This window comes from Lepidochelys kempii, chromosome 10 (assembly GCF_965140285.1).
Source record: "Lepidochelys kempii isolate rLepKem1 chromosome 10, rLepKem1.hap1, whole genome shotgun sequence".
Taxonomy (NCBI): Eukaryota; Metazoa; Chordata; order Testudines; family Cheloniidae; genus Lepidochelys; species Lepidochelys kempii.
The window spans coordinates 77,103,500-77,124,866 of NC_136389.1; the positions used below are offsets into that span (position 1 = coordinate 77,103,500).

A 21,367-nucleotide genomic window follows, 5' to 3' on the forward strand; every position below is an offset into this window, starting at 1 on the left:
ATTCCCTGGAATGCTCTGCCTTCAGGCCTAATGTACTGAAGTTATTCTACTCACATCTGCCTCAAAGACTTCTCAGCTTCACACATACAGTAGCTGGGAGTGATTCCAGAGCTCTTCCTGACATTTGTTTGGCATGATGTGCTAGCTGGACATCAATTAGGCCCTGCCTTCAGCTTGTCTGACTGCATATGCAACTGACGGCTTTCAGAGATAAACAGCAGGTTTCTATATATTGTGATGAAATGGAATGCAGCCGTCAGTGAAGTCATGGTGCTCAGGCAATGTTCTAGAAGTCAGCTCTAATCAAAATATTAATCCATTCAGGGAACTAACCTGGAGCCAAAACTAAAATTCACAAATTCTAACTGTCCGGCAGGTGAATCCAAAGTACACAAACTGCCTGTTCCAGGAAAGAAAAAGAACCCTGGGAGACGAGCATATATACTTCACCTTACACATCCAACTGCTTGCCTGACTGGGTTTACACAGAAATCGACCGCAGTGCTGCTGAACGACACTCTCAAGCAAGAGCGGCCGCGCGCTGGTACGTGCGGTAGCAGCAAGTGTCTCTTTATCCAAATCAGGGCTTGAGTCACGCTGGAATGCTTTGGAACACCGTTCCAGCACTTTTTTGGGAGCAGGAATGCTGTTCTGGCCCTCTGGAAGCATTGGAACTGCATTCCAGCACTTCTTTATTAAGGACTCGAGCGCTGATCCAAATGAATCCACGGCATACATCCCAAAGGGCCAGAGAGAAAAATGAAGGTAGAAGGTGTGATACAGACACATACACCATTGAAGACAAAACTAAACAAGACTACTGAGCTGCAAGACAAATTTAAAAAAATAAATAAAATCCAAACACTCCAATTTCCACAGCAGTAAAGAGAAAACAAGGTCCCTGCAAAATAAAGTCAGCCCTCTACTCAACAAGTTACATTTACACATAAATCAGTGAAAAGGGCTGAGGTATTTGACAGTAAATATGCAGTTTGTTTCATCTGGCATACCTGACTTCTTTTCTATTTTTACAGTCTGGAAAGAGAGCTATACCAGTATACCAGCAGCTAGGTTATTTTTGTTTAATTTTTGCATTTCTCTTGTTTTAGTGAAAACAGACTAGTCAGTTTCACTTTTTTTTCTAGTTAGTTTCACTTTCCGGCCTTTAAGTACCATTACTGAACAAGATTTTCAAAAGCAAATCAATGGTTTTGGGTGCCCAAACTGCGATACCTCGAAGGGGACTGACTGAGCTTCAGAAAGTACTGAGCATCCTCTGGAAATCAGGCCCTTTGAAGGTATCTCAGACACCCAAAAATAGAGGCATCTAGTCACTTTATCAAAACCTTGGCCACTTAATTTTACAGCAGCCAAAAGCATGCTGGGTGCATCACAGAACAAACAAAAATAGAAGAGCTAAAATCCTGACCCAAATGAAGTCAATGGCAACACACCCGGACTTCAAGGAAGCGAGGATTTCACCCAAAGTCCCTGGCCCAAATAGCTAGTGACTTAAGACATGATCCTGTAAACAGGTGCACACGTGGTTTAGCTTTACAACATGTAAGAAGCCCCACTGAAATCATAAACATGAAGCTACAAATAAGTGTAACATGAAGTGGAGTGAGCAAGAGAACAAGGTGAGAAAGGACAAAGGTCACAGCAGGAGGATCAAATGGTACTTGGTCGGGGTCTGTGCACATCTCCATGTTTTCGTTAAAATGTCTGTAATCTTGTATTAAACTCACTTGGCATGAAAGTAGTAAGATTTTAGGAGGGATTTGGAAGGGGAGAGATTGATGCCTGATGAGCAGGAGTGAAAGGTCTTCCCACATAAGATGTGGCATGCAAACAAACAAAAAAACCCAATGGTGGCGGAGATGGTAGTGGGAGAATATTGAACACGAGCACCATTCTGTATTGTTTAGGTTGCAAACATTGCAGAGGGAATATTTAAATCAAAAGGAAAAGTTTGAACTGAATTGCACAGCTGCTCATGTCAGTTCAGTAAAACCAGCGTGATTCCTCATTGCCCTGAATCCTGGGATTTTCACTGACAAAGTGCTTTACACAGTCACAACCAACTAAAAAAAGAGAGATGGCAGAGGAGAATGAAGCCCCATGTTTTTTACAAGCCTTAATCAACCTGACACAGTCCCTTTCAGGAGACCCTTTATTTTGGGCTTACTATATAGTGTGTTTGATTTAAATGGCAACAAGACAACATCTAAAGACAGGCATCACTTCTCTAGTGGGTTGTTTTAAGGTGCAGGTATTTCTGTTTATTCTGCCATCAAATTACCACCACCCTGCCCGGAATTTGCAGAAATTCTCAACTTGAACAATTATCGAAAAGATCTTTTAATGTGAGGATGCCTTTTCTTTTCCACTCATGCCATACCAAATAGGTCTTTCCCACTCCTAGGGGATTAATCATACCTGATGAGAGATTCCGACGGGAGAGTTAGGGGGTTAGAATCAGTACCAAGTAAAAAGGAAGCTCCAGAAACACAAAATGCAAAAGAGGTAGCAGCAAGCTCAGAACTGTCATTTGCTGTGGGTAAGAGAGAAGATGCAGAACCTAATTGAACCAGCAAACGGTCAAGGATGATGCAAGAAATGCAAGTACCAACTATCTGAGGTTTAATGCAAGGACTCTGCTTAATCAAAGACATGCATCAGCATCGTCTTTGCATCATCCAGGCATAGTCCTGAACTATGTGCTAGTGGGGACCCCAAGGAGACCGACCACACACACATATATATATTATATATATATATATATATATATATATATATATACACACACACACACAAGCAAGCAAGCAGACGGGTGTGGGAACAGAAAACTTCTCCTAAGGAGTGGCGCTATCAGGAGAGGGAACACGAAGCCTCCACAGAACAATACCATCTAGCACATATATAGCATTTTTCATACTGTTCCTTAAGCACTTTACAAAGGAGCTGAGGATTATTATCTCCATTGTACAGAGAGGGAAACCGAGGCACAAACAGGGGAAGTGGTCTCTTGGCAGGCCAGTACTGGAGCCAGGAATGAAACCCCAGTCTCCAGAGTCCCACTCCAGTGCCTGATCCATCAGGCCACACTGCCTCACTGTCAACAAGAGCTGGAGAAAGATGGGTGTTAGGAGAGAGCACATACAGCGCTCCCCTCTCCAGAACCAAGCCACAGAGGGGCAGGGGGAGACACGTGACCGAGCTGGAGGTAAAGACATTTTCAATCAGGATAATTAAGGAGATTTAAGCAAGACTCTTATTTTCCATTTCATGCTTCTCCTTTGCCCTCACTTTTTATTATTAACTGAGTCAATGGAAGCTTCGGCTTGGATCCGGGGTGACGCGCACAGTGCGGAGTCAAGGCAAAGCTTTAAGTCTGAAATAGTCAGGCTCATTCCGAACTAACCATAAAGCGGCTTATTTGGCACTGAGCGATGGAAATATCCAACGAAAGGGGCATTCTCAATCTGCTTATGTCACAGAGAGGTTGGATTCTGACAACGCGCAGGGCTCCAAGCGTCAGTCTGATATTAATAGCTAGACGTTGAACTCTCAGTTTGGCTGGCTTGAAGGCGGCTCAGCTGGAACGGAGATTTTTTTTTTTGCAGGAAACAGTAGACCTGCTTAAAGTCACATCACAAGAGATGCAGCAGCCTGCAAACTGCTGAAGTGGTTTGTGTCAACAGGGAAGGCTGTGTTGTATAACGCAAACCTCCTCTGCTTCAATCCCAGAGGGTGCTGGAAGTCCTACCGGCCACGCTGTTGAAACATTATTAATGGAATTGTCTTGCATGTGGGTTTATTATTTTTTCCCTCCTCCTTTTAAAAGCCATCTGTTCTTAGGCCAGCTATGGGTAGTGAGCTGCGACAGGCTACTTCCAAAATAAAAGGGATTCAGCCTCAGGGTATTATCCCACAAAGCCATAATACCTCCACATTTTCACCACTTTTGAGCTCATTTCAGCCATTATGTAACCTTCAACACTACCATGGCAGCTGGGCCAAGAAAACTTGAACTCGGTCCCCCGAGCACTTGGCGTGAGCGACAAGCCTCTGCCAGAATATAAATACAAACTTCCTGCTGCTGCTTTCTTTTTCTCTGCATCTGCATGGCAGGCAGAAGTTCCAGGAAGTTTTTTCATTAGGGATAATATTTGGATCTCCTCAAGCTCAAATGGGGCCCTCTAGTAACTTATTTAAATTGCATAGACCTACTGTCAAACAACTGTATGGGCCCCAATCCTCCCACAATCAGCAATTCTACTTCCACGGCAGCCACAAAAGTACAGAAATTAAGGAGTTACTACTCATAACCCATTGTTATCAACACTGCATCCGATGCAGTGAGCTGTAGCTCACGAAAGCTTATGCTCAAATAAATTTGTTAGTCTCTATGGTGCCACAAGTCCTCCTTTTCTTCTTACTGCTGTGCCTACTTATTGTAGCAAACGTAGTACTTTATGTAACAGTATGCACTCTTTACATAGGCCCTTAAACATACCTGGGCAACATTAGACTTTGGGCTTGTACTGTCCCTTATAGCCAGGGATATTATAGCATTTTATATGTTAATTGATTAAGCCACATGATCTCCTGTGGGGTGTGGATTAAAATCCTCATTTAACAGAGATAAACTGAGGCATTCAGTGGTTAAGTGACCTTGCCAAAGGTCACACAGTGAGTCAGGGTCAGAGCTGGGAAGAGAAATCAGGTGTCCAGACTCTGAACTCCCTACTCTCTCTGCATCAGTAGTATCAATCCCCATGCTTCAGGGCATTAACTGATTGCCACTTGACAGCAGAAAGAAGCCTCTTCCCTTATACATAACATGGTAGTGCATTATGAAATACTGGCCAATATCATACACAAGATAGTATGATGTACATTAGGCTAGATGGACCAATGATCTATTCCAAGACGATCACTACTGTGTACTTATGTAAAAACGTCTTTTAATGACAGAAGGGCAGGGCCGGATTAACGCATAAGCAAACTAGGCAGGTGCCTTGAGTCCAAATTCATGAGGGAGGCTGAAAATGGTGCACTGGTGGTGTGCTTTTTTCATTTTTGGGGGGTTGTTTTTACTGATGCCAACTGAAAGAACTTCACTCAAATGAGTGAGTGGCGTTGCGACCTGGTGCACGGGGTCACAACGCCACTCAAATTTGGGCAGCCGAGCCAAATTTAAGTGGCATTGTGCCAGGCTGCCATGCCACTCACTGAAGCAAGTGAAGTTCTTTCAGTTGGCACACAAATCCGCCCCAGTGGAAGAGCGGGCAGAGATAGTCCTCACAGAACTGAGACTCATGTAGCCATTCCCAGTAGAGCTAAGGAGAACACTGGATAAAGAAACCACTTCCTTCTCCAAGGATGTGAACTGGCTGGGATGGGCATTAACTGCAGTGGCATGTAATGGAGGGAACATCCCTGAAATGTATTATTATTCAAATTAGAAGCTAGGGGCCCAGAAATGTATGTTTGCCTAGGGCCCAGTGATGGGTTAATCCAGCCCTGCAGAAGAGCAAATGGCCTCTGAAAAGCTAATTACACTTTTTTTTCTTAATTCTGCAATTTAACAACCAAATCAAATCTTTTGAAATTACTGGGGGGGTGGGGGGGTGAGAGAAGCAGCAAAAATGATGCATGCTTCTGCTGAGACCTTGTTCTTTAAATTTAAAGCCAAATTAGAAAAGTGAGTGGTGGTACACGGTGGGATAACGTGCCCTATGGGGGCGGGAGTGGGGGATTTCTGAAGCACACCAACAGGTTGCATGTTAATTGGTCTGGGTATATGCTGCTGGTGTGCACTAAAGCTTGCCTAGTGCGCTTCAACGTAGTGCTTGTCAGGAGCACAATCGGCTGCCAGCCTCATCGCTAGGCAACCCAGCAAGCTCAGCTGGGCCCAACAACCCTTCTCCAAATGGTTGTGCTTCGTGACCTGCTTCAGTTGAGTCCTTGCCTCCCTGCCCTGATTCTGACTCAGACTCTGACCTTTGGCTTGGCTCCTCAACCCTGACTCGTTTCACTCTCAGATCGGTACTGGACTCCCGGATCTACGCTTGCCATCGAGCTGAACTGCAGCCACGACTGCCAGGCAAGGGCCTGCTCTACCTACTCGGTAGGCCACCCAGACCGTGGCAGCTTCCTGTTTGAAACCATACTATGTTAAAGTGCACTAGGAACCTTTAGAGCACACCAGCCAGGTGTACACGGACCAATTAAGGTACAATGCATGAGTGCGCTTTAGAAATCACACCCCTATGGAGCAGGTTACCCCACCATGTAGACAAGCCCTAAGAGAATGAGAACGTAGCACTAAAAGCATGGTGAAGGGATCTGCTCGGGCTCAGGGTTGCCAGGTGCAGGGGATGTCTTCTCAGTGACTGAGCTGCTTTCATAGATTCACAGAACTTAAGGCCTAACGGCACCATGATGATCACCTGGACTCATCAGCAGCATAACACAGGCCAGGGAACATCACACAGCGACTCCTGTTTCAGGAACGGCCATGAACACCATCATTTAAACATAACTGTGATTGATCACATAAGAATTAGAAAACAAAACCAGATGCAATGTAGACAGATCCAAATATATCCATATCAAGATCAGCTAAATGTAATAACTTCATTTAATATACTTTCAATGCACATAACGGTGGCCACTGAAAAAGTCAACAATTCTTGCACACTGGTGCCTGAGACATAGCAACTACTTCCTACTCTGAACAGCAGGGGAAACTGTGGAATCGCCACTATCACTGCGTAGGAATTGAACACAGATGCTGCTATTTGAAATGGTGAGCCTTGTATTGAAGTAGAAGAACATTACCGTAGTTTATTCTTCCTCTGCAATGACTCCTGATCCACCACACACAAACAACACAAGGACAACTTAATTACTCGTGTAACTTCCCTGATATGCACGGGTTACATTGGGGTGAATTTTGCAAATAAAGACAAATCTTAGGGTTAAACCACCACACCTTTTGTGAAGAGAGGGATAGGGAGCTTATATAAACTGCCAAGGGGGGAAAAATCACTAATTGATCAAGTTTATCTATAGAAAAGGTAGATCGCGATCTCTAGATAAACAAAAATCTTTGGGGCAGCCAAGCCACCAAGAAACTTCATCATATTGTTTAGGATGTACCCCTTTCAGTACAAGGATGAAAAATTTACTCAGACTGATCAAATCAGTTCTGCCTTAGAAATGATACTTCCTCAAACCATGGCAGTCTCAAAATGCATACTGCACCACTGTGTTATAACTCAATCAGATAATCCTAATCAAGGCAGATGATGAACAGATGGGCAGAGAAGTGACTCACACCCTTTCAGCTCCACATCCTACCACTTGAGCGGCATTTCCCAAAGTAGGGAGCATAAATGGACGCCAGGCTGATGGGAAGACAGATACCTCAGTTGTTCTCTAACATCTTAGCTTTCATTAGATCTCATTTCAAAGAAAACCTACAAAATTCAATGCTGAGGTATCCACCTGAGTTTGCAGAGAGCCTGAAACTGCAGCTCCCAGAGATCCAAACTGTCTCATTCATTTCACTAGGCATTCACTTGGATGCCAGTGATGGCATTTTAAATGTCAACATTGTTAATGATTTCAGTGTTCACCATGGCACGTAACAGAGGAGAAGATGCATCATATTACAAAGATCTGCACAACCATTTCCCAAAGTCTGGGATACGCTGCAGGGCGAGGAAGGAAGAGCTAGCCAGTGGGGCATGGAAGATAAATAGATTAAGATGATTATGCGGAGGGGGCAGGACTGGTTTTATTTTCTTGAATATGTGCTCAACTTCTACCAGGTTGGGAAATGCTGCACTGGAAAGAATAGGAAACAAATGTGGTATTTACCACCCTATCTTCCACTACCTCTACAAGAATCCCATTGGGCCAGAGAGAGAGAGAAACTACGCAGCTATTGCAAGAACAGAAAAGACATCATCATATTTCCTCAGCCAGACTGTATGTGGAAAGAGAATTCCTGAACATGGATCCTCATTAATGCAGTCTTTAAACAAGGAAAGAGATTTGAACACAGTAAGCATTTGTTAAGCAGTAGCATGTGTCTTCCATCAGCTTTATTTTTGCGCAGAGATCACCATGTACTGTGCCGGAGCCACATCCGGACTCAGGTACTCAGCTTAAATACTTCCTTAGCGGAAGGATGTTTTCCACTGGGCTTGGAGAGAATAAGCACATTGTAAAGAATTCCCACTGGAAAGTCTGGAGACATGGCACAGATCTTGTTAATATTTGAACAAAGAATGTATATATTTTTCAATTATGTTTACTTCCTTTATCCCCTATGATTATTCTCCACACCACACATACGGAAGAATCTGTGTTCTGAGACGTGAGTTTCACAACAGTCTCAGACCTCCTACTGAAGAATGTTTAAAGTTATCTTCCCCCAAGCCAACCCTCCCCAGCTATTTCTCTCTGTTAGCACGAACTACGGTGTTGTCCCCAACTTCCAGAGACTGAGCTCAGTCTGAGACCTGCTGGAACAGATGACAAAACCAGAATTCACTTGGAATAAAGAAACTGGGGCAAAGGCAGCTGGACTTTGAAGCAAATCTGTAAACAAGTCACATGATAATCATGAAAAGAAAAGGAGTACTTGTGGCACCTTAGAGACTAACCAATTTATTTGAGCATGAGCTTTCGTGAGCTACAGCTCACTTCATCGGATGCATACTGTGGAAACTGCAGCAGACTTTATATACACACAGAGAATATGAAACAATACCTCCTCCCACCCCACTGTCCTGCTGGTAATAGCTTATCTAAAGTGATCATCAGGTTGGGCCATTTCCAGCACAAATCCAGGTTTTCTCACCCTCCACCCCCCCACACAAATTCACTCTCCTGCTGGTGATAGCCCATCCAAAGTGACAACTCTTTACACTATTACCAGCTGATGATCACTTTAGATAAGCTATTACCAGCATGATGATCACTTTAGATAAGCTATTACCAGCAGGACAGTGGGGTGGGAGGAGGTATTGTTTCATATTCTCTGTGTGTATATAAAGTCTGCTGCAGTTTCCACAGTATACATCCGATGAAGTGAGCTGTAGCTCACGAAAGCTCATGCTCAAATAAATTGGTTAGTCTCTAAGATGCCACAAGTCCTCCTTTTCTTTTTGCGAATACAGACTAACACGGCTGTTACTCTGAAACCTATGATAATCATGGATAGTATATTGAGTTAGGCCTCCAAAAGCAGGTAGTGCGGCGATAAAAGAAAAACTGGAGGGCCGGAGATGCCTTATGGAATATGTAAGGTGTGGGGTGTAGTGGCACCTGCCATTGGAAAACCAGGGCTGGGACACAATTAAATGTAGTTGGAAGTTAGAGGTGGGAAAGACAATCTCTAATTTGGCTTTGCTTCAGTAAGGTCCTTCTTTTCTCTCTCTCTCTGTCATACCCTTCCCCTACAGGCCAGGAAAGGAGGAAGACACACATCGTTACGGATGTTTCTGTTTTTTGATACTTGGGAGGCAATAGAATACTCCAGTGATGGCAGGGGTCCCATAAATAGATTGAGATTAGACAGAGAAAAAAGGCAGAAAAAATACCCACTTTGCCAAAGCCTGGCATCAGGAATGTAACTGCCATTTAGATCTGAATGTTATGTAGGCAATTAAGGGCAGATATAGGACACTTGGTATGCATTATCTGTCAGCTGTTAAGTCCAGGCATGATCCATGTTTGTATGATGGCCACATTCATAACAACAACAGAAGCATGAGAACAAACCCAAGCGTCAAAGGCATCGTCCAGAGAGCTGATCATCTCAATACGTAGCTGGCATTTAAAACATACTCCTCCTAATTGCACTGACTTACCCACTGTGTCACAGGGTTCGTCTTTGTGTACGCAGAAATCTGTCCTAAAAAGAAAATAAAAACACAAATCAGATGTATGCTGTGCCTCAAGAACAGATTAGAGAAAACCAGAGGTCCATGAGCCAAAGTTCTGAAACATTCCCAGCTATCAGGAAAGTCAAGGTCCTTTAACTGCTGTGTATTATACATGATGACAGCACTGACTTATTTTCAAGATGACAAGAGTTATTTTGATAGTTCCACTACAGTACTCACTACATCCAAAGCCAAACCTAGGCTTCTTAAGATCGAACATGCAAGAGAGAACTGCCACATTAGGAAGTAGGAAACCACATGTTTCTATGACAAAGTTTGTCAATAGCCTAGACTAAAATTGGGCCACTCACGTTCACACAGTACTGCTCAAAAGAAGTCGTCGTCATGCAATCCTGCAGCATAATCTAAATCTAAGCGAGGAGAAATCAGCGGACGTTGTACATGGTTATATAGGACTGAGCCCTAGAAAAACAAAGTTGTGTCGGAATCAGGGGTTCTCAATCTTTTTCTTACTGAGACCTCCCCGACATGCTATAGAAACTCCAGAGCCCACCTGTGCCACAACAACTGGTTTCCGCATATAAAAGCCAGGGCCAGCGTTAGTGGGTAGCAAGCAGGGCAACTGCCTGGGGCTTTTGCTTTCTGCCCTGGGCCCCAGCGAGTCTAACACTGGCCCAGCTTGAGGGACCCCCTAAAAACTGCTCACATCCCCCCCATCCCAGGGGGTCCCAGATCCCTGGTGGGAATCACAGTAAAAACTGTTCTCTTTCAAATTCTCCCCCTTTTAATCTATTTCATTCTGTGTGTATATATATATATTGCTCCACAGACACAGAAAAGAAGAAAAGGGAAAGAGCCAGAAATAAAACAAAAGGAGGAAGCAGAAGGGGGAAAAGTAAACAAAATATTCAGGTTAGAGGTAGACAAACCTACTCAAATAAAATACGAGCCAGCCTGAATTTTCATCCAAGACTTGAAGCAACCAACAGCCTTTAACCAGGTTCAAAAAAGAGTTCGATCAACCGGTTTTCCCACCTTTTTCACATCCCACTGTACTTCCTGGGTTTGACCAGGACAGGAAGCAGATCATCATCATCACTGTCTGTGACACAGTAAGACCCAGAAGCCCAAGTCAGACTAAGACCTGACTGTCCTAGATGATGTACAAACACAGAACAAAGAGATGGCCACTGCCCCCAGGAGCTTTTAATCTAAATAATATCAAAATATCACAAGAATGCTCCATCGCGAATGCTCCAAGTTACAACACAAATATTTTTTAAAAAATTAAAATAAGGTTTGCATACATTCAAATAAGGATCAGAGCATCTCCACTGTCCTTGCCTCACCCTTGGGAACCCGCTTTGGCAAACAGTACTAGCTTCTCCCAGCAGCTCTGCTTTACAGATGAGGAGCCAGGGAAATCTATTAAAGTTGCTAAGAGACACCAAAGGGTTCAATTTGAGCGAAGCAACAGCCTTGTCATTACTCCAACTGCCTTTTCAATCCAGGGTGAGGGGGTGCAAAAGTTACGCACATACATTGTGAGTGTGTGATTATAAGTGCCCAGCCCACAGGTGGGATTTTGTGTTTGGGGGGAGGAGGAAGGGTAAAGAGAATGTCCTGCTGGAATAAAAATGTAAGAATGGGATTTTTCAGAAGAAAATAATGGAGTGAGATCCCGAACACCCATTTCAATGAGACTTGGGCCCTTCACTCTCCTTCGATCAAGTTGTTAAAGAAAACAAATCCCAGCTCAAGTTAGTTTAAAAAAAAAATTAAAAAGCAATTGAAAATAATCAATATTAACTGTCAACCTTCATATTAAAAAACCTACCCTGAATATTTCCAAGCTTACATTTCATGGCAAAAGAGCCATGATTACAGCCATCAATGGGTTAAAAACCAGGCAGAACCAAAAGAAGAAGCAGCCGCCCCCACCATGCCCTGGCCAGGGCTTTCATTTTTCAGAGCAGCACCGCTGCGTCCGACACCTTGACATTTGCTCTTCACGGAGCTGGCATAAGAACAGTTCCTGAGTTCCCAGAGCCAGCTCGACAGAAGTTTATTTAAGGACTTATGATGTTCTATAAACTGGTAAATCAAACAGATGCTTTTATTGTCACAACAAATAGCTGAACTACTAGTAGATGGCAGAGGGCCATCACTAGAAATGAATCTCTCCAGACTGGCTATCTTAGCAAATAATGCATCACAAGTCTTGCCACTTGCGCTTTGTGGTTCTACCGGGAAAGGTGTCTGGTGGTTTCAGTCAAGTAGGAGAAATTACCACCAGGCCATAAAACTAATGGTCTTGTAAATAATTCACCACAATTTGCAGACTATGACCAATCTCTATAATCCCTCACTTCTAAGGGGGCTGGTCTCTTTTGGTCATAGTGGTGCTCTTAAGTGAAGCAATAAAAGGAAACCTAACATTTCATCTGCCCCGCAGTACTCTGCAGCTGGGTCTGTGAGTAAAATACCTTCAATGGCCCCCAAAACACAAAGCCAAGAAACCCATCCTTCTGCTCTGAGACCTTGCATCCAACCGTTCTGCATACTGACCACTTGTATAAGAATACAAGAACATAAGAACGGCCATATTGGGTCAGACCAATGGTCCATCTACCCAGTATCCTGTCTTCCGACCGTGGCCAGTGCCAGATAAGTCAGAGGGAATGAAAAGAACAGGGCAATTTTGAGCGATCCATCCCCTGTCGTCCTGTCCCAGCACAAGGCAGTCAGAAGCTTAGGGACATCCAGCGCATGGGGTTGCTTCCCTGACCATCTTTGCTAATAGCCAAGGCCACGATTTTATCATGGATAGTTTTAGTACAACTCAGGGACAGGTCGCAGGCAAGAAACAGAAAGTCACGGAAGCCAGGACCTGCCCCTGACTTTTACTAAAAACATCCCTGACATACTGGGGAGGAAGGAGGGTCCTGGCTCTCCCCCCACCCACTCTGCAGCGGCTGGCAGCTGCAGGGACCCCATTTCCCCGTGGCTGGAAGGGGTCCCCCGCCACCCTGCAGGGCTTGTAGTGACAGAGGAGTCCTCCATCGCCCGCTTGCCCCTGGCCGCTGAGCAGTTCCGGGGTCCCTCTGCTGCCGCCAGTGGCTGGAAGCTGTGAGGGCCCCCCACCCGCAGCCGCTGAGCAGCTCTCGGGTCCCTCTACCATTGCCGCTGGCTGGGAGCTGCGGGGGGGCCCCCCGACTGCTTGTGGCGGCTGAGCTGCTGCAGGGGGACCCCTGCCAGTAGCGGCAGCTCAGGAGTCGCCGGTGGCACCGGCAGCCAGTTAGTTGTGGGGCTCCCGCCACTCACAGCTATCCCCATGGAGGCTGGGCTGCTGCGGGGCCCCCAATGTCACGGAGGTAGCATGAATTCCATGACTTCCGCAACCTCCGTGACATAATCTTAGCCTTACTAATCGCTATTTATGGCCCTATCCTCCAGGAACGTATCTAATTCTTTTTGGAACTCGGTTATACTTTCAGCCTTCACAGCATCCCCTGGCAACGAGTTCCACAGGTTGACAGTACTTCCTTTTATTTGTTTTAAACCTGCTGCCTATTCATTTCATCGGGTGACCCCTGGTTCTTGTGTAAGGCCGCCTTTGTTTGTAAGTGGCCACCCACCATTCCATCGGAGGGATTTTCCTCTCTACGGGAGCACTTCCTAGGAAGTACAAATGGGGAAAACACTTATTTTCTGCTTCATCGGGCAAAGGTAAATTCCCAGAACCAAAATGTTCATGGCTCCTTTTCGTGAACACGGGCAGCAAGCTGGAACCAGAGTTCTATTTGGAGGCTGACCCTAAAGATTCTGAGCTCTCAAGCAACTGCAGCTGCTGAAAATCCAACTTCTGCTTTTTCTGGCTCAGGTATTTCTGCTGGACATGCTGTTGCTTCCATATCCTCCATGGCTGGTCCATCTGTACAGTCTGGTGAGGATCCAGGGACACACACACATGCTTCTAAAGCCAAGAGAAGAACACCTCGTTTCCTTGCTATACAAATAAGAACTGCTGGACCAGAGGCCTTCCAAACAACACAGCATCCTTTATGTTGCACGAACAGGAATGGGTTAGAACTGCGGGAATGGGAAAACACTGCAATCACATGCTGCTGGCCTACTGTGCTGGATAGATGTGGTTCTTTTGAAGAAAACCAGTGCTCCTGTGCCCAATTTTCCTCCTCACAAAATCAGCTGCTCTTCAAGTTTATTATCCAAACTAGTGGCAGTTGTAGCTTTCCGGCTATTATTACAAAACCTTCCAAATCCATTTAGCCCAGAGAGGATCCCTACAGTTTTCTTCAAGTGACTGACTCCAACTTGTTTAGCATGACACCAAGCATTTAATTTCATAAGCTGCAGAGGGCATAGATGAAATGCTCCGCTTCTCCCCGCCAGTGCCTAAAACCCCATCAGAGTGATTTGCATGCCTCACCGTGTCACACAGGATCAAAAGATTCGTGCTGGAAATTAGCACAACTGGATGCACAGATGAGAGTTAAAAAAATATCGTATGTATTTATTTAGGCCCTGATCCAATCAAGCACATGTTTAACTATAAGCAGGATGTGTATTACTCCCATTGACTTCAAAGAGACGACTCACCCTGCTTAGAAAGTTAAGCATATACTTAGGTGCTTTACTGGATCAAGGCCTGAGTGACTGCGCTGAATACAGAGCAGATGGGGGATCCTGCACCAACTCCAGAGGAAACTGCACAATCATACACAAAGGTGCATTTTGGGGAAATTTACTAGCCCAGTGCACTGGCACAGAAATCATTGACTGGATATTCTGTAGCCCACTTTTATTTAACAGTCATTAGCATCCCATGATCACCATCATCAACATGTCTATAGAAACAAGAGAAAATGCTTTAGGGAGGGACTAAGTTTTCACCCTGTCAGCAATTCGTGTTTTTTATACTATAGAATCCTGTTCATTTAGACACCCGGGGTGGCTATTCTCTCACACTGACAGCAGCCCTATGCAATGAATGCTGTGCAGTCTAGTTCAAAATACTCATTCTCAACTGTGTTCAAACTGTGTAAGCAAATTTAAGGGGCAGGAAAATGGTTTTTAAATGTCCCTTGTTAATAAATTCCTGGAAGCGCAGACAGAGAAGAGGAGGAGAAACCATTTATATAAATGTCTGGGAAACACGTGAAATAAAATTCTGTGCTGAATAAGACAACAACAACGATGCTCCCTGAGTTTAATCTTGAGCAGTTCTGCTTTTAACCCTTACTTTGCTACTCTGCATCAAACAACTAGAACTTAGAACTACAGACTACTTAATCTCTTGGCACGCACCAAGTGCATCCCTTTTATGAGAATTTACTAACTTGATTTATTAGCTGTCATTGCCTTTCACGGTCATTAGGCTAAATCAGTTCCATGAGAGCTATTGCTATTAAGTGGCCACCCGTAATATATGGACCTTGGTGAAGTATCTCTGCATATATCTGGATCCATGATGTACAAAGATACAGAAAGACTTTCTCCAAGCAAATGCGTTATGGGGCATTGAAGCAAGGTGTTGGGAAATAGGGAAATCATTTCCAAAGAGTATCGATACTATTGTACCTATGCAGAACAGGAAGAGCCTCAATTTTTTTTGTCTTAAATCTTTGCTTTCTATTGACATTCAAAATCCTTCTTCCCTACCGATACTTTAATTTAAAATCACGACTGCAGTCTTCTTAAAAAATAGAAGATGCGGAATTTTTTCTATTCACATTATAGACAGAAAGAAAGTAGAAGGATGGATAATAATGCCGGGTATAGCAGTATTCTGTCCTATAGGTCAATATGGGTAACTTCCCTTGGACTTGAACCTTACACTGGCATGGTGTATTTGATCACTATATAGAGCCACAAAAGGGTGACCCTGGACAATCTGTGCTATGCGCCAATGGAGAGAGCAAGTTCTAACGGTGGTTTAGTGCCATGGTGGATCAAGTAGATAAGTGCTGGTTCTAAATGGAATACCCACAAACTGCCACTTTTATTGTTGTTGAGTTGTGTAGAGAAAGCACGGACTAACAGGTCGTCCAGTAGCATTCGAAAAAGGAAAGACCTTTCACTGCCACTGAAAGAATTACATTTTTTTAAAAATCAAGACAAATCATTCCATTCTGTTCCGTATTATCCATACAACCCAAATTAGCATGAATGAGGGACAAACATCAGCAACAGTGGGAAATGGCTGCTGGAATTACTTGCTGACCAAATGGCCCATATAAACAGGACGAGCAAACCACATCCACTGTACCTGGTAACAAAGACAGCAGCATCCACAGGAGGGGTATCATCTCTTGCACCAGGAACCTGATTATTGCCAAGATACTTTGCTCCACCATACTCTTCATTTTGCCAGTGACAGAAACTCTCCAAAGACCTCTCTCCATGGTGCCCAATGGACAGTTTTGCCTTTAGAAAAGAAAAAGGAATTCAAATAAAGACTGGTCAAACTAGGGGATACATATATCTATATAGCATCAAATCATTAAGTGACAAACATACAGTTCCAAGTTATACTTGTGAAGGTTATATGTGCATCATCATGGCCTTAACCTGGGGCCTGAAATTCAGCACCAAAGCACTGATCTCTACCACTTCACCTAAAGAGCTAATGCCATCAGCTGGTAATAGTAGCAAGCTTCTTTGGGAGTAGTAGGCCCGAAGGGTTTATAGGATTGGGAACTGTGTTTTTGATTCCCTAACCATGTTAGGGAATCTTTATAACAGCTACTCCCCAGCCTAACTTGGGATTTTAAAGACAGACCACAGCGGCTGTATAAAAGTTTTGAAGAACTTACGGGACGGTTTCGAAGGAGGACTAGCTTGGTCACCCGAATGCTGACTTTAATTCCAAGGCTCTGGTGTTGAAACATATTGTACACCTGTCAAAACGCAACAAACAACATGCCAGAACATCAAAAAGAAAAAAAGGTAACTAGAAGCAGACGAGGAACTAACCATGACCAAAAAGGTCGTCCCCCCTGCACTCAAAAAAAAAAATAAAAAGGTTGGCTCAATCCAAAAACAAATGTATTGCATTATTCAACAAAAATACAGAATTATAAAAGGAGCAACTGTGGTGCGATTTTAGCCCAGATCATATGGTTGATAGTAGCAGCTACAACTCTCGAACAAATAAAATGTATTTTCCCTACGGCACATAATTTGGCTTCACCACACCGAACAATTTTTCACACACCCCCTCCAGCAAGGTTTACCATCGAGGGCAGAGCCCACCCAATAAAACAGACAAGTCCTTTTAAAAAACACACACGCACACCCCTCGCAGCAATATGCTCTAACAAGGGTAGCCAAGGGAAAAAGATCTGCTGGAGAATGGAGGAAAGGAAATATATTCCTAAGGAACATTAAATAGAAACTAGAGATCTCAGAAACACAAACACATGTTTAAAAATGGTAGCTAATACAGACTTTCAGCATTTAAAACGTCAGTGATATCTGAATGCAAAAATGAAATAATGGTGTGTTTTAGACTTCAGGAAATAGAATGGAAAAGCAATTTCCCTGTGTTGTTTTCATATCTTATATAAGAAAATAGTAATAAGTCAGCATATAATGACACAAGCCTCAGGAAATACAAAAATAGTGCTGGAAACTACCTTACTGCTATCTCCAGATTTCACATTCCTACTCAGATAGTTCACCTCATTTATAGGTTAGAACACAGAACTCTAATTGATCCCAGAATTACATTCCACCCCTTTCTCTGGGTACTACTGCTTTGCCTAGACCACATCAAAAAAAAAAAAAAAGGTGTGAGCGGGGAAATACATTATAAAGTATTTTAAACTTTTTATAACTTTGGGACAAATGCCACACTCCCTACTCAGGCAAAAAAATCAAAACCACAGAAGAGACTTTTCTGAGTAGCGACAACAAGATCAGGCCCTGTTTGTTACCCAGATCTCATCTGGTTGTAAATGTTATTCAGGCTACCTACAGAGAGATGGAGACTGGATCGTTTTTTCTTCCTACAGTGAAGCCACTGCATGAACTTTTTTGGGGGGATCACGTTTTCAAAACCCTAAACTTTCCCTAATCATGAAAGCATTCAAGTATGCACTTAATTTTATGCACATTCTTAAGTGCTTTCCTGAATAGGGAGGGATTTAAAATGGTGTTTAAGTCAAGTGGTTTCTCAATCCGGGCCTAGACTGGGAGCCAGCAGCTCCTGACTTCTAATCCCCATGCAGCCCTCTACCCATGTGTAGAATTGCTGGTACGACTTACCTACCTTACAGAAGTGTTTGACAATCTCTTAGGCCTGGTCTAAATGAACACTTATTTCATAGAAAGCTGGGGAGTAAATGTACCTCGCATTAGCCTGCCGCAGACTAGCTGGCCATGGGGACCAAGGTGCCATGCACTGGCAGTTCCCTAGTGCACGCTGATCTACCCCCATTTCAAAGCACACCTGGGAACTTTCAGTGCACAGCACCAGAGTCCACAGGGAGGCTTAGTGCAAAGCTGAGTAGATTTATTTCCTAGCTTAACGTGAAGTAAGTGTTCGTTTAGAGAAGCCCTTAATGTTTGAAAATGTAAAACATTCTGTTTATAGTATTAACGTCCTTATTGTTAAATAAACTAAGGAACGAAGCCAGTGCTCCATCCACGGAGCGGGCAAATTTATGCCCCAATCTGGCCAACTGGCTCAGCATGGGTGGACCCTGGCACCTGCATGGAGCCCCACGTACTTCAAGGGGGCTCTTCATGTGCAGGGGATTTGCCTGTGTGGAGCCAGTTGCCTGGGGCCTAGCAAACTATTCTGGGATTCATCAAGCTACTCTGAAACTGTGACCCCCATTCCCCTCCAAGATGTCTGGATTTTTTTTTTCCAGTCAGCAATTTCAAATGTATCCTGGCTTTCCCTGAAATTTCAACATGTGGATCTCTACCCTCTGTGTCACAATTAAAACAAATCATTTTGCAGTTGCTTTATCTGTATTTTTACAATACATCTATAGATGTCCAAGTGAAAAGGTAAACGGTGCTGCATATAAAAGAGTAAGAGCATCCTCCTCCTTTCCGCCTCCAAAAAAAAAACAACCAAAAAAACAAACAAACAAACAATCTGGCACAAATGGTCGCCCTATCTAGACACTGTCAAAGTGCCCAGCCACCAGGTTATCTCGGTTACAGAGACTTTATAATTGGATTTCCTTTCCAACTCTGCTCGCTTCCACCACCCTCAGTCTCTCTTAAGCACATAGAAAATCCATCAACGTTGGAGTCCAAAAATCAAAATTCCGAACCCCGGAGGTCCAAGTGGATTAAAGATTAAGCAAAAGTTCCAGTGTGGTCATGTTAATTCCCTCTCACTGTAATTAATGTCTTACAACGTGTGGATTTAACATACTGGGACTTGCCCAATGCCATCGCATATTATGCTAACGCGCTCTAATAACGTGGCTCGTACTTGCAAAACAAGACGAGGAGCACCTTGGCAGCAGGAAGTATTGTTTCTAACATTCCACACTGACAGTTTGCCTTGTTTTGTAGGCACTGTGATGTCATAGCCACTGTGTTCAGACTGGTATGCTGGTTCCACTGGTATGCTGACTTCATTGCCACATCATACGTTTATTAATGGGATTATATGACGGGGTAATCTGCAACAGCAGGAGGCTGAAAACGATGACCCAGGCAGTCCCTTGCGACACTATGTTCCAATCTCCAAGTAGATAGACCGTTGCCATCAAAAGGCTGGACAGCACTGAAGATGGGGGTCATCCATTGTAGTAAATTACTATTAATGACGTTTGAAGCACATTTCTCAAAAAAAATCCCTCACAGTTGCCAGAGGAACAGCAATACCAAATACTCCTCATTTCAAAGGAATCCCTCTTATTGTTCCTCAGGGTTTAAACAGGGATAGTAAACTCTGCCTACGACACAGGCACTGTGATTTACAGAACTGCAGTACACTATAGAAAACATCACATTTAAAAATGCCGATATTCTCCCATTAGATAAGTTCAAAAGTGGAGAGAGAGCACCTCCAGATGTCTTCCTCATTTGTTGTCCTTTGCCTCCTTCCATTGTTAGGAAAAGGCCATGAGCAGAAGGTGAAGTCTCGTTTATCCATGAAGGTCTTTAGCTGGGAAAGGGAGCAGTTCTAAACTGCCGACAAGTAAACTCTCTTGTCAAAAATGCTCCAACACCCGCGGGCAAGTTCACAGGAAAACTGAACTGTGACTTGGCACTGCAGGGAGAACCATCATTAACCAGTAAAAAAACAGTGCTTAAAAGAGAGCTAGGCGGTTCACACCAGACGCAGAAAGGCACAGTCCCTGACCAAAAAAGTTTACGATCTAAATCGGATCAAATCTGCATTGGGACCCCATAGGGCATTAACAGGGAGTGATTCTGGGCACTGGATATTTTCTGTCTGCCTTCTTCTGAGCAGCCTGACAATTCCATACTTTTCACCAGCCAAATGAGTACTGGGTGGATATGTGTACCTACCAGCTACATTTCCTTTGGGAAGTTCTAGCTGTAGAAACTCAAATAAGATCTGTCCCTATACTATTAATCACACTCTGACTCTAAAAAAAACCATCAAAAGCTCAGACCTGTGGATGGCTTTCTACTTTCTTCAGTGCTCACAGAGACACAAGGTGTCTATAGCCTCCTCCAGTTCTTCAAAATGTTCTTCTGCAAAAGTCAATACAGTTCCTCTTACAACATCTTCTCTAGCCACAGCTGTCCCTGAGCCCCATAGCTGTACGTGTGGGTTTAGACATCACCTATGCCATGGCTCACATCAAAGATCCCAGTGCACCAAACTACATGAAGGACACCAACAATTCAGTTATGAGTGCTGTTATGGATGTAACTCTCAGGACATGTGATATCAGCCAGTGTATCTTGGATCTCAGAGCACTTAGTGCAAAAGTAAAACTTACGCTTTAATTTGAGGAGGCCCCTCATCTCCTTAGCCTAAGTGGAAAAGCATGGCTGCTTCAAACAAGATATCTAGCTCAGCTGAAGTTTCCCAGCATGAAGGTGAAGCGATGACGGATTTCACTGGGTGACATCACTTCAGTATCAGGACTGGAGTCAAGCACTGAAGGAGTTCTACACCATGCATGGAAACTTCCTCCACTTGCTCCTTCAGTTCAGTTTTCTAGGGTAACACGGAATGCTAGGAAGATGTTTGAATGTTGCTGGCAGACTATGATTTGCAATGAGAGTAATCTGGTGAGGAGTCTATTGAAGGACCACATATACCCAGTTACTCAACCCAGAAGTATTACAAGTGGGTCTCAAGATGGTGAGCTGGATTATCAGGATTCAGGAGCAGCCAGAAAATATTTCACTTGGGCTTTCTTCCATGTCCACTGAGTGCCCTAAAACACACAGTGCACTCAGTGGACATG

At 43.8% G+C, this 21,367-nt stretch overlaps 1 protein-coding gene across 3 annotated transcripts in view; it reads right to left on the reverse strand.

The window, feature by feature from the left end:
• The window catches only part of ADAMTS17 (ADAM metallopeptidase with thrombospondin type 1 motif 17), a 256,462-nt gene that overhangs the window by 191,810 nt on the left and 43,285 nt on the right, over positions 1-21,367 (reverse strand). For all 3 annotated transcript variants that reach the window (XM_073304275.2, XM_073304274.2, XM_073304277.2), the window contains exons 5-7: positions 16,766-16,849; positions 16,219-16,376; positions 9,894-9,937 (exon numbers count right to left, since the gene is read on the reverse strand). In XM_073304275.2, the coding sequence (XP_073160376.2) occupies positions 9,894-9,937; positions 16,219-16,376; positions 16,766-16,849 (286 nt within the window). The remainder of the gene's footprint in view (positions 1-9,893; positions 9,938-16,218; positions 16,377-16,765; positions 16,850-21,367) is intronic.